Source organism: Sparus aurata, chromosome 9 (genome assembly GCF_900880675.1).
Source record: "Sparus aurata chromosome 9, fSpaAur1.1, whole genome shotgun sequence".
Classification (NCBI taxonomy): Eukaryota; Metazoa; Chordata; class Actinopteri; order Spariformes; family Sparidae; genus Sparus; species Sparus aurata.
Window position 1 is genome coordinate 28,670,972 of NC_044195.1, and position 14,012 is coordinate 28,684,983.

The 14,012-nt window shown below is 42.2% G+C and overlaps 1 protein-coding gene across 6 annotated transcripts in view; it reads right to left on the minus strand.

Moving 5' to 3' along the window:
* Positions 1–317: 317 nt before the first annotated feature.
* Positions 318–14,012, minus strand: part of hdac4 (histone deacetylase 4) — a 138,709-nt gene continuing 125,014 nt past the window's right edge. For all 6 annotated transcript variants that reach the window (XM_030428139.1, XM_030428141.1, XM_030428138.1 and 3 more), the window contains 3 exons: positions 7,645–7,729; positions 7,380–7,521; positions 318–6,881 (listed from right to left, as the gene is read on the minus strand). In XM_030428139.1, the coding sequence (XP_030283999.1) occupies positions 6,842–6,881; positions 7,380–7,521; positions 7,645–7,729 (267 nt within the window). In that variant the 3' untranslated portion in view covers positions 318–6,841. The remainder of the gene's footprint in view (positions 6,882–7,379; positions 7,522–7,644; positions 7,730–14,012) is intronic.

Here is a 14,012-nt window from a genome sequence, read left to right on the forward strand (position 1 = left end):
GTTAGTTTTTACAATATCAGACATCCTAAATGTCACCCTAAAGTGAGAAAAGAAATGGTTTCAGACTTAGGAGGTTCCTCTGATGAGGCCCCAAGACAGAAGGCTAAATGTAGCCTGACCAAATTGAAAGAAGTTAAATGTTTCTGTGACAAACCTTTTTATACGTGCACACTCTCATCTCCTATTACAGTACAGAGCTATATTTTTTATTCTTGTGTGAGAACACATGCACATCCCTCAACATCCTGACAGTGAATCAGCCTTTTCTTTGCTATCAAAACATGAAACTACCAATTATCATAAAAAACAGACAGGGCAGTTTTTCCAAAACAATACTTTATATTGTGATGTCAAAGACAACATGTTAGAGCAAAAGGTTCCCGAGAAAAAAATGTACTATTTCTGTAACAATGGTGGAACAAGTCAAAAACATAACTGATAAAAAAAAAAAAAGGATATGCATTTTATACATTATGTAAACCTAGAACTGTTTGTTTCTGAACCACAGTGGTCATAGCGATAACTGGCTTGTTTAGTGGAATGGACAACTGTAGCGATGACCAGGCATCTGGATGGAGCCCTTTGATAAGTCCAGATGTGACAAAGAATGAAAATGTCTTCCCCCCAAAAAAGTCCAACAAAGTCACATCTGGCCTGGTACCAAAAAAAGAAAGTTTTTCATTCTGTTGATGCAGTTTACAAAGCGTTCTCCTAAAACAATTTGTCTTTCTACATAAATACAATAAAATCTATTGTCTGTGTTACAAGTGCTAGATACTTTTTTTTTCTCCTTTTTCTGTAAAATATTCAACTGAAGTCTTCCGCGTGAGATGATTCCATGTCCTGCAGGTAAAAGCACAACATGGAAAGCACCCAAACTCCCTCCCCCTCCCTCCCCAGCAGGAACAAAAAAGCAGTAAAAGTGATAAGACAGTTTGGATACAGTGAAAGTACTAACGTCCTTCAGTGCTCGATCCCTTGTGCTGATATGTAGTATGAGACAGACAGACAGACGGACAGACAGACAGGTAGGCAGTGCATGCGGACACACGGATCATGCAGAGAGAAAAGAGGAATGGAGTGGAGTCGGACCAGGCCGCCTAAATAAACAGTTCTGGACCTGGCTGGACTGAACTATGAGGGTAAAACAAAAAGATATGCCCCCTCCTATTAAATGGAAATTATAACAAAATGGAACATTTTTTTGTTACTGGACATTGTGTTAAGACTAACAGTGAAGAAGACAGACGGCCAGAGTAGCCAGACAGTGCTAGTTTTGGCTCCTTTTTAGAAACCAAAGCTTTCAGCAGTAGAAACCCCACGACTGGCACCGCTGTGCGAAGGTTCTGGGAATGTTCTGGGCTGGGTTACCGAAAAGCATCTCATCAGAAAGTGTGTTGACACGCACGGAGATGTCAGTGTATGCAAGTTAAGGTGACGCTCGGGACAAACCCGTCTGAATGCATTTTCATATTCCAACCACAAATACCTCTGTTTACATCAAATGTGAAAATGTTCCTGGAGAGAAATCTTCCCAAAAATGACAAAGGATAGAGGAGAAAGTGTGCATGTGTCTGATATAATGGGAATGTAAAGGAAATCATGTTTCTTATACATAGCTAGGAATGTAAGGCATCCTAAATACAACTAAAAATGCGATGCCATCAAGGCTTAGACCTCAATTATCTCTTCGGTATTCAGTGTAAAATCTACTTTATGGCAGAGAATTTAATGCAAGCGGTGATTTACTTCCACTAATTTTACTTTGTTCTGTTAATTTACAAAGTGGTAGAAGACAAACGCATCAAATAGTCCAACAACTCTGACCTCTCTGGTCATATTCTGCAGGAAAATGCAGCATCAGAAGAGAAAATATACTCTTTATAATAACCATCATGAATAAAGGGTCAGTTCATATTTAATCACTCATTAGTTAACAGTTAGTTTGCTGTTAACAAACGATGAAATACTTCATAAACCATTTATTAAGCAATTTTAATGGTTTATAAACATCAGCTGCAACCTTATAACGGCCGTCCAAGTAATGTTTACAGATTAACTACAAAGTGTTTATTAACCATTTACAAAGTCTCATGAACATCAGATGAAAGTTTACATTAATGGTTTATAAAGCATTTTGTTTGATAACAGTGAAATAACTGACTAATTGACTTAAGTTTTTTTTTTTCTCTCTCACATATGTGCATGTACGAGGCCGGGTGTTGTTGAAAATGTTTCGGTACAGATACCTTGACTTCAATACTGGCTCCTGAATGATGCTTTTTTAGATACCAATTTTATGAAATCCGTTTTAACAAAAGCTTATATTATAATACATGTTGTGAGCCCCAGCGTTTTCCCTGCATGCTTCGAGACAACCAATCACCAGCACTGTTAGATTTCGGCAAAACAGGCACGCTGCATGTTTATTGGCTCACTGAGGCTGCTGAGATTGACTCCTTAAGTATTGAAATCTGGTATCGAATGAGAAGACATTTTTCGATACTCGATAGTATCGAGGAGATTTGGTTGGTGCCATAGAAGGATTGAGGTTCGATACCCAGTCCTATAAAAACATTGGTCTTAATAAGTGAGTGGGCTCCTAAAGGGGTCCAACACCTGTGATCTTTAGGACACAACAGTCTAGTGGACTGAAACCCAGAGGCAGCGCTTAGCTGACGAATGAGACTACAAATGAGAACTAGATGAATTTAGAGGAATGTTGATTTAAATCATGTGAAATGTGAAATCATTTGTAAAAACCCATCAGAGGGGATTTAAAGTCGAGGAACAGAAATGGCCATGTTTCAAATCAAATCCACCTTTAAGAAACCTTTAAGAAAGAAGATGAAACTGATCGCCACTTTGGTCATTTTGAATTTCAGTCTCACATTCTCATTACTGGGAAACTTAAAAAGTGTGGAATGGTACGATGATGCACATGAGGCTGAGTGGAGGGCAATGGCACACCCACTGTGTTGTCAGGTACCAATGGGACGAATTAAGCCAAGAACTATCATCAGTGTTGAAAGACAGAAAGGAAACCAGTCAAATGCTACTCGACATGTAACTAACTGTAACCGAGGACAGTGCGCGGCGCCTTCAGTAACGAGGGCCGACTGTACGCAAGACCCATGAAAAGTTTCATTTTTCAATACCAACTTCAAAAACAAGGTCATAGTATTTCATTATGTATAGATATATATATAATATACTCATTTCTTTTCATATATAAATCTACTATGAACAAACAGTAAATACACAATTGTCCGTCATTATACAAAGTAGAAACATTTGCATCCCGACCCTCCCACAAAACCCCCCCGAAACCCAGAAAACACAGGCGTGTCGTGTCCACTAAAAACAGAGTCTGATCCCTCACCTGCCGTGAAGTATGTCAGCTTTACAATGTAACAGAGAGACTGAGAGGGGAGAGTCAGCAAAAACAACAAGAAAAACACAAAGTCGTACAAAGAGAAGTCACCGGCGTCCACTGAAAGGAGAGCGCAACCAGAAACAAGAAGACGGATGACAGGAGGAATAAACAAAAGTAGTCATTGACGAATGAATGTGTGTGGCAGGAATACTCGGGAGATCGATGTCCTATGTACAGTAAACAAGAGTAAAAAAAAAAAACACAGCACTCTGTTTCCTGTTTGCTGAAAATATACACTGAACGTGACTGAGCTTGTAGATGGAACAGAAGGGGGGAGAAGGTAGTTGGCCAACCACAAGTTGAAAGAACGGTTACAGACGAGGAACCGAAAAAGAAGAAACAAGGGTCTTTACGTCACTGGATCTTGCTTTGGTGCCATCCTGTGTTTCACACGACGTAGACATGTTGGGTTTTAGTGTGTTTCTCCATGCATCTCCCATAGACTTCAATACAGCTGTCACCACAGTCTGGCACCGAGGTGAGATCCGGTAACGTAATGACCCTTTCCCTCTTTTCTGGTGTTTTACCTACAAAATGGACGACCGAATCTGACTACAACTAGGCTGCTGGCTGGTGTGTTGTATAGTCTGGCTAGTCGGGTTCGGCTCTGAGTGGAGTTCCTCGTTGGTGAAGAACCCAAACTATTTATAACAATCCCAAGCCCTGTGAGCGGATTCAGAATCGGAGCTACATGTGCTATTTAAAGTAGCAGAGATACTCAACATGCACGGCCTCATCCCACAAAAAGACAGCTATAAAAATATGTGTATACACTTGAATATTTATACAGAGCAGCTTGTGCTTCACTGTCTATGAACAGATGTACTCACTCACACACACACACACACACACCTGCCTCACAGCACCTGACATTTGGGCAGCAGATGTGCTTAACAAGGTGGCTAAAGATGTTGAACCAGCTGTGGGAGGCTGCGCGGCACTGGAAAAAAAATCCCAGGTGGTACGGTCACTGTAACCACGGAGACACGGTTGTCTTAAAGAGAGGGCTGGTTCAACAAATTGGCCCATGTGAGATTAATTTGCCTTTCACCCACATTATTCTGCTAAAAAAGTGAGCGGATTCTAACGTAAGGACTGAAGAGGCTGGACTCCAGAGGTGAAAGTCTGTCGCTGCTTTGGCTTCATCATTGTCTGACTGCACACAGTGTGATTAAAATGAGAGTTTTCTTTCAGAAGTCCTGTTACATTTTGAGTAAAAAAAAAAAAAAATGCGACTGATTTATAATCGCTGCATCCACTGCAACTGTATGAAAATTAATTGTGAGTACTGAGAAACTTTTCACTGGCCGCTGTTGTGCCATGCAAGTCATGAGGACACAAACACATCGCTGCAGAAAAGAGGAGTTGCTCAGGATGTCACAGCAACGACCAAAACCATCCCGCCTCTCCCTGTCACACTAATTATACTGCAGTCGCTGCGTGATTTCGTGGATGTATTTTAAATCTGTAGTGTTATGGTATTCATACTTTATTTAGGGATGTGGCAGGATAGTCATCAGTATATTGTTTTTATGCATTGTAAGCTTGTTCACTGACACAGTGCTGCTGAGCCATGTTATCTCATGTTTGTTTGTTTCTTTGCTGCATAAATAAAGTTTATTTACTGCAAGCAGGAGAAGCTTTCCAGATCTTTAAATCTCCCTGACCCTTGAATGGGACCAATCACAATGTTTGGTTACAGTGACTTCTCTGCATTATGTAGCTGACATACAATTTAATATTTTTCACCAGACTCAAGAAAGATGCTGAGTTTACCCAAAGCCAGCAGTTAGTCATTGGGGGGTTTGTGGTGTCAGTGTTGGGCAGGTTAGGTTTATCAAAGCTGCTCGCAAAGCAGCACAACACAGAAAATGAAATCAGCACCTGCATACTGTATATAGCTATACATCTTTAAATGTTACAGATATTACTGAATATGTCACATATCTCAACATACAAATCAACGATCAGAAGTGACGGTTGTTGTTGGTGTGAAGTCACGGTGAGTTGGTCTGTAATGCCCTGTTGTCATGTGTCCTTATTGTTCTGTTGTGGCTGAAGGTTTGAACCTTAAACTTTCTAGCATGAACAAAATATCGATCAAATGCAGCTTTCGAGTGTGGTTGTATTGATGATTAAAGTACATTTTCTTAACTCAGCTGTTTTCATCGTTGTTTTGCTGACAGACCTTCATATGGTGCTGTCGAGATGTGTCACACAACACTTTAAGCTCCATTAGTTGCATTTTCCATTATTGTTTTTAATGGTTCAAGTTTGCATGTGCGCCTGTTGTCTGGAACTGTTGGAGGGAGCTGAAGAAAACCAACGCAAAGACACCAGTGTTTCGTTAATTGATGACTTAAAATTGCTCCTGGTTTGAATGCGAGTGTGTATGTAGCTAGCATGGCTGATACATGAATGCTCAAAAAACAGGGAAATCAGAAGCCCGTCCAAGATGTGTCCTCTGGCTACGAGGCCGTACCTTTAAACTTCCTTTTAAAATGAACCACTTTCAACTTGTGGCTGGGAACTACCTTCTAAATTGAGATTTTTTTAAGAAAGAGGGGGGGAAAAGGAAATGTGGAGGTACAGGGAGAGACAGTAGGTTGCTTGCAGAGAATTATAGGTAAACATGCCAAGGTCCGCCAGTCTATGTGCCAACAACATGCAGGCATTGGATGTCTTGCCAGGATAGAAATGTTTAAGGGGTTGGGGGAGAAGAGGCCTCGTTCCCAAACCTGTTTTTTAAGGCAAAGCTCTCGAAGAGTTCAACAGAAAATCCACCAGGTTTGAAAGAAAAAAAGGCACAAACGCACAGTCTTTCACTGTCAGTCAGTTTGGATTCAGAACACGTGCTGACCTTTCTCATCTGTAGCCTTCAACCGCGTTAAAAAGCTGCAAGAAAATGTTTCGTTCCATTCGTCCGGATATCGTAAAAGAGCAGGAATGATTCATCCGTAGTGCAGAGTCACAATCACATCAGAAAGTGAGACGATGAAGCACAGAAAGAACAGAATAATAAGAAAAGAGGATGATAGTCTGCGTATGGTTCCGACTGGCATTCAAAAGTACTTCTTGTCTAGTGTTTTAAAAGCACTGGCACTCGAGGTTGTCACTGTGGGATTGTTGAGTCAACCCTCATATAATCCAAGGTCTTCAAGAGACGATGCAACACATTGATCCTGATCAGTCTGTGCACTGCTGATCAGTGAATGCGTCGCTCATCTTCAGTGTTCCTTTGAGCGCCACTGTTGTCAGCTCTGCATGTTCTCTCCCACAATAACATGCCAGAATATGGCAGGGGTGAGACATGGGAGTAGCTTTTATATTGACACGGACTGGATGAGGACACCGTCAAAAGATGAAGACCTGGTCTCAGTGGTCAAAGGCTCAGGATGTTCTTCTTTACATGGGAGCTTCTTCTTCCATTGGTTCCTCTTCAGCCCTGAGGAAAACAAAAACATGAACATGGTTGTAATATTAGACACAGGGAGACAACAAGCTGCAGAGTTGGTGTAAATCATTTATGGTGCCATCACTGATTACATTACATGTAGGTCACAGGATTCACTGTTGGCATGACAAAATACAACTGTAACAGTATGGCATTTTGGAATGTCATCTTATTTGGTTTTTGACAGTCTGATGAGAAGACCACTCTCATGACTGGACAGTAAGTTTAGTTAAAGCTTAGTTTAACTTAGCCTAGCTCAACGATTGGAAAGAGGGTGAAAACCCACCTTAAGGTGAAGAAATCTACCTACCAGCATAACTAAAGCTCAATAAGTAACACATTGTATTTATTTATTTTTTTTTAAGGTAAAATCTCTTCCTACAGACTCGTCATCACCCTGAGGTTGCCAGCATCAGCTGAAGTTTCAGAAGAGTGGTTCAAATGGATGTTGAGTTTTCCTTTAAATGTACACGAAGGTTCAACATGTACCTCTTTCCAATGTGCTTGTTGGCGACAGACAATGAGGCCATAGCGGAGACAGTTTCTGCTTCCTCTGCGTCTCGCTGAAGGGCTTCACTCAGCGAGCAGCCGAGTGTGGAGGCAGAGCGTTGCAGCGAGCGCCAGTATTTACCTGTAAAACGAGACAACGAGGGGGTCAATCTAAAATCACTCAAACCTAATACCATTCAGTCAGATACTGTACATCTCTCAGATGCTGATGCATGTCGTGTGTATATGTGAATGATTCACTCACTGTGAGCTTCAATAACTTTCTCCATAGAGTGGACAGCGTTGGCATTCGGTCTCTGCTGCAGCACCTCGTCAGGAATGGGGTCCAACTGAAACAAACAGAAAATGATACTGAAACACATTCCCTGCTATACTTTTAATAACAAAAGCAAAAGAAAATAAAAACAGAATGGCGGCGCACAATTTCCTGTACCCACTATACACATCTTTGAGATTATTTAAGACACTCGTGCTGAAATAAACCTGGCATACAACCTAGCCGATGTTCACAGTAGGCATAGGTTCACTGCCAAGCGCATTAAATGTCTCCAGGCATTTCTTCAATAAAGTGGGTACGGCTGGATACGTGTTTTTGTGTGACTGACAGGTGTTCAGAAACGCTGCACCAAAACCACACTTAAAGCGGTTCCCTCCTGGTTTAAAGGATCACTTTTGAATGTGGACCACAGCCCGGTGTTGGATCACTCCAAGAGGTGGGGAACGGGCTCGAGCTGCTGACACAATAGAAACTAACCCTGCAGATGCACACACCTCCTCCCACTCAACCAGAGCTCTGCTACTTTTTGACATAAACTACAATGTGTGCTTTGTACTGTGTCCCACGCTAAGGACACATGCTGGTGTACGCAGATGCATGCACATGGAAATCGCTTGCTTACATACACGCATACTCAAGCACACACTCAAATACACACACACACACACACACACACACACACACACACACACACCTACCTCAGGGAGTGCGGCTAAGCCTATGAAACTCTCCAAGCCACAATTCAGAGGAAACAGGGCTATTCCCCAATGTGCCTTTCCCAACCCGGAATGATTCAATTTCCCCTTTGGCTGACTGCACATACGACACTTTCTCATCCTATTTTGTCAAACAGGCCCATTCAGCTCTTACATTCCAACACAGACGACATGCATCCCTTTTTATGCTCAATCATAACGCCAGCGGAATAAAGGACCAACTGAGAAACATGTAAATGGAGACCAAAAAGAAAAAAAAAAGAAAAGAGATTTGGCCAGAGATTTGGGAGTTCAATGTCAGAGAGAAAAAGGAAAAAGTCATCGTCGGCCGGTCTCGCTTGGCCAAGGCTGGAAGTTTTCTTTTAATTAAAACAAATAGAGAGTGGGAGGGGTCCGCGGGGGCCGAGGGAAGAGGCAGTCTGGGGAGAGGGATACTTTAATCCTGCTGTGGCACGACAGGCTACATCATACAGCATACAGGGACGGACAAAGGTAACACGTATACATACAGTCTAGTTTGTGCACAAATATTTACAATGGGTTATTTATCATTATGCAAGTGTAGGCTTCTCTTTGTGCAACATTTGCTTAACACAGACGACAGGCAACTTGCATATCTTGTTTTGTGACTGTATCAGCAGCTCTGTAGTTCAATAGTTTATCCGTGTAATCACTCAAACCCAACCTTTGTTTTTTTAGTGCAATCAGGAGGGAAAAGACAAAGCCCTCGACTGTTCTATTAACGTACAAAGCGTGGGTTGGCCCTCAAAATGAGCGTTTTTGCTGTAACGTGATTTAACACAACTAGACATATGAGATAATTTCATGTAATATGATATTCAAAGAGTATGGTGCATAGAAGAAACCACTAATAGCTATCACTTTATCATTGTATGAAAAACAACTTGCTTTGTGTAGTATATAAAGCACTGGACGAACAACCCAATCGCAAGAATAAATATTGGCAATGTGCATCTCTGCAAACAACAAACTCGTGGGCAGCTTTATAATTCTTTAGGTTCAATTTTCTATTTTATGTTGTGACAACATTGAGCTTCTGGTCTGGCAAGGTTAAGGGAGAAAACGCACTTGGTTAGGGTTAGGCAAAGTTCAAGGTCTGGCTTAAAAACCTGTTTTGGTCACCGCAAACAGCTGGAGATGTCCCAAGGTCTCATCGAAAACATCTGGTTTTTGTTGCCACAAACACAGCTGGAAATTGTCCTGAGGTCTCCTTACAAATCTCCAGTGGTGTCACACTTAGAAATGTTGTAACACAGTCTCAAACTGCCGTCACTGGCTTGGCAGCCTTCTTGCCTAACACCACCAACCTTCCTCTCCAGCTTAAGGTATGAAACCCAAATCATGTTCACATCACAAACGTGTGATATGAACATGATTTTACACGTAGAGATGTCAATATGATAAGGAGGTCTAGACACATCCTGGCAGCTAGGCTGGGATGCCAGTAACAGTAACACAGGCCCTTGAGTTCATTAACGCAGGGCGATGTTTGGTTTGATTGCCCAATCGAAGAGTTACACTCAAACTAAGGAACTCATCTCCTTGAGAATGTCAGCCCTTTAACATTACTGGGATTGACAGCAGCACTTCATCATCAATCCCATCTCAAAGTTTTCCCAGCCAGTCTGGGGACACAAACCATCAATCTTTCCGTCAAAATCTTTTTCTCCAACCTTCAGGCTACAGCCGCCAACTTTTCACCATAACCCCAGCCAGTCCCAGTTCAGCCCTTCCCAGTCCAAACTAACCCAGCTCCCTGTCAGAGCAGGGTCAGAGGTTCTCTGGGGATCTCATGGGGTTCATTTAAGAGCAGAGTTGGATGGGGGCAGCCTGTCAGCTTGATTGACAGCTGGGCCTCACGCTTATAAACTTTAATGGCTCTTGTCAGGGTACTCCAGGGGCCTCCACCTGGCAGGTATGGCAAACACACAAATGCACGCACACGGATGTGCATGTGCACTATATACAAGCACACATTTGTCTGCCACATCATCCAGAGCGACGTCTCTGTTTATTTAAGTTTGCGGTCCTGGCTGTGCCTGCACTTCTTGCATCTCCATGCCATCAGATGTGCAGCCATCTTTGAGAGAGAGAGAGAGAGAGATGGTTTGCAGTAACCATGTGGGCTGATTTCTGAGGAGGTCTTTTTCTCAGTGTGACACAGCCGTCCAACGCACGAGGTCCCAGCCAACAAAACCGAGACACCATGGAAAGCCATGAGCCGAGAGTGAGGAATGTGCCCGGTAAAAACATTCCTGAGGGAGGCTGAAACCAAAACAGTGGAAAGAGGAGGAAATCCACTTGTTCAGCAAATGAAAAGTGCACAAGGCATCCATTGTTTACTGTTGTGTCCATGTGCATATGTTGGCGGTCACTAAAACCGGTTGATTATGTTATGCTAACTGAACAAGGTAATGACGTGTATTGTGCGAAGCAGGCGACCTTTTCGGAAAGGGGTGTAGGCTTGCCTTGTAGTCAGAGGGTGGTGGTGAACAGTCATGCCCAAGGGGGGACAGGTGAAGTCGAGCGTCTTACTGTAACTGGAGTGTAAACACACCGAATAACATCATTAACAGCTGGTAACAATTAGCATATTAGCCTGTTGTTTATCATATAATTGCTAACAACCGTGATTCAAACTGGTCCCAACATCTGTTTGCAAGCAATCATCAATTAGACCGGAGTCCAGAGTTGACTAGTGTAGTCGCCAATGCATCATTCATGAGCTATTTAACTAAAAAGACTTCATGATTACGTACTACAGTGATGGGGGTGAATAAAAAGAGCCTGTAAAGTCCATTCAGCAATTTTCATCCCTCTTTCCCAGCTAATTTGAGCTGCTTTCAAAGGAAACCTAATGCTCATTATAGCCGAGCTTGTCTTAACCTGCCAATAAAAGCACAGATAGATTTCTCACACTAGCGAGCAGTAAAACACTGGAAGTAAAAGCTACACAGGAGGTGATGGATATAAAGAACAGCTTTAGGATGTTTTGGTTCCACGGTGAGGCCTGCCAAAATCTGCCTCTTTAGACTGCCACAAAAAAAAAAAGCACACGCTATAGAATTAACAAGATTAGGGAAGGTGGGTCTTATATTCTATTAAAGCAATATACATGGTTAACAGGATTTGAAGCAATTCAATATAGCAACTCATACATCAGTCCAGCAAGACAAACTGGATTATCATTCAACCCATATTTCACGATTTAAGCTACAGTATATGCAACAGTTAGATAAATATGGTGACGTCTCGGGTTCTGGACACTTCCAGACGATACAAACCCTCAGGCAGTTGGAAGCTTCGTAAACAAAAGCACAGCTGACCAGCTAATCCAGCTGTGGTCCCATGCCTGAGCCTACTCATTCGCTCCATTCACAGTCAGCCAACACACACATGCACAAGCTAAAATATAACCTCTAGAAATAACCCGCTCAGTGGACACATTCAAACAAGCACCACATTAATCCAACTTGTTTCCCTGATCTGCCTTGATGCTCAACCTGGTTGGTGAGGCTACAGTGTGCACTACTTCTGTTTCTTTTTCCGATTGCTTTGCCATCAGAAGTCATTGTCTGACTTTTTAGTAAAAATATATATATATATATATATATATATTTATAAAGAAATGTTCTCCTTTTATCTCCCCCTCTAGCTCAACTCGGCGCTGACGTTTTCCAGCTACATTCCAAGTCCATTACAGAGACCTTTGCTGAGATTATGATAAAAACACTTGCTTCCTGCCATTTTGATCTGATCAGGGACATTTTAGCCTCTCTTTTTTTTTCTTCTCTGCTATCAGTTATCAAAGCTGCACACAACTGAACGATCTGCCTTTGTTCAAACAGCTGACATCACTTGCCGCCAAAGAGCCAACCGGTTCAAGAACTCTCAGTCTATTCTTAGCAGGTCGACATCTACGTTCGTGTTGTTCGTCACTTTATCAAAGCCATCTTCTGCTAATGAGCCATCCCCGCACAGCTCTTTCATTTCAGTCATGATGTCTTTCAGTGTTTCCATTCAAGGTTTCCCCTCAGTAAAATATCAGACCTCCTAGTTGTTGTTGGAATTTTATTTGAGACTATGGTTTGTTTAATATCAGAAATGAAGGGTTTTCAAAAAACCTGTGTGTGATTAAAATTCATCACATACCTCCATACCTTACAAGCTTTGAGGACCTGCATAGGTACTGTACTCTGTGCAGCTGCTTTGTAACAATAGTTTCCTCCCTCCCGACTTCAAATGATTACTCCACTTCCCTTTATTATCTGATCCTTTGGCCCAGGCTGACCCTGCTGGAAGAGGTGTGAGGGTAATCATTTTCAGATGTGTACCAGTGACGGGGCCCGGGTGAGAGTTGTGTCCTGCAGGGCTAAGGCAATTGACGCTCCCTGCCTCCTGCCTATTTTCGAATTTTCAGCTCCCTATGGCACCCATCCAGTGACCTCCTCCAAACTCCTGCTGAGGCCGACGCTCAGCAGGCAGCTGAAACCCAAGAAGCAAACCCCCTGATCCAATTCCTTATTTTTGAAGCAGGGCGGTGTTGTGAGTAACGAGAGCGTCCTTCAAGCTGAAAGTTCTGAGTACAAACCTCCGTGACAGCAAAAAGCATCCGCCCTGCTGAGGTGTCTTTAGATTCCTGAATCCTTACCAGCTGTAATGGCAACGTTACTGTAATTCTGAATCATTGGTGGGCAGAGTGCAGGTAAATAGACTTCAGTTATTAGATTAAGCCTCCGTGCATTTCTTTTATTAAACAAGATCTAGCTCCAGCAGAGTTGTTAGCTCCTTCAACAGTTTTGGCACAAAGCAATGCTTTGCTCATAAGCAGAAATATTTAAGGGTTAATACAATGTCCCATGTGTTCCACAGTGTTCTTAACTAAGGCCTATTATGTTCCTGAACTGGTCATTTGTCAGCGGAGGTACGTGTTTTCATGTTCCACAAGAAGTTGCGCTGGTGGGTCGCAGTGACCAAGTTTTTATTAATGTGATCCCGTGTTATTGTTCTGTTTGTTTTGCTCTGACTCCAAGATCCACATGGAACAAGGCCATGTGGTTTTTTACGATTCCAAGAACTCATTTATAGCTCGAGCTGTCTGCAGGCCTGGAACAAGAGGCAGGGGGATGCACAGATACCAACCTCACCAAGGCACATACACAAAACAAGGCAGATACACAAACAGATTCCGAGCTTCACATTTAAGTAACTTACCAAATGTTTGCTTTGAAGTTAAGACTGACATTTGAATTTTTTTGCCATCAGATAGATTCAACTGAAATGAACAACTAATGCGTGAATGCTTCCTTTTAGTTTTGCAAGTAAAAATGCAACAAAACATCGTTACACAAAACCATGATGAACATATGCAGTCAAACAACTAGTCTCACTTTAAGTTGTAAGATTTACTGTGCATAGCTAATGAGAACAGTAGACTAAAATGATTTGTACGACTGTTCTGAATGTCTGAGTGCCCAGAAAATGATGGCTTTAGCAGGTACTCCAACACTCAGGGTGTGCTTGTGGTTAGGCCTGCAGCAACACTTTAGAGTGGTCAGTTTTTTAAAATAAACAAAGTTAATGCAAGTGTGTCCGTCT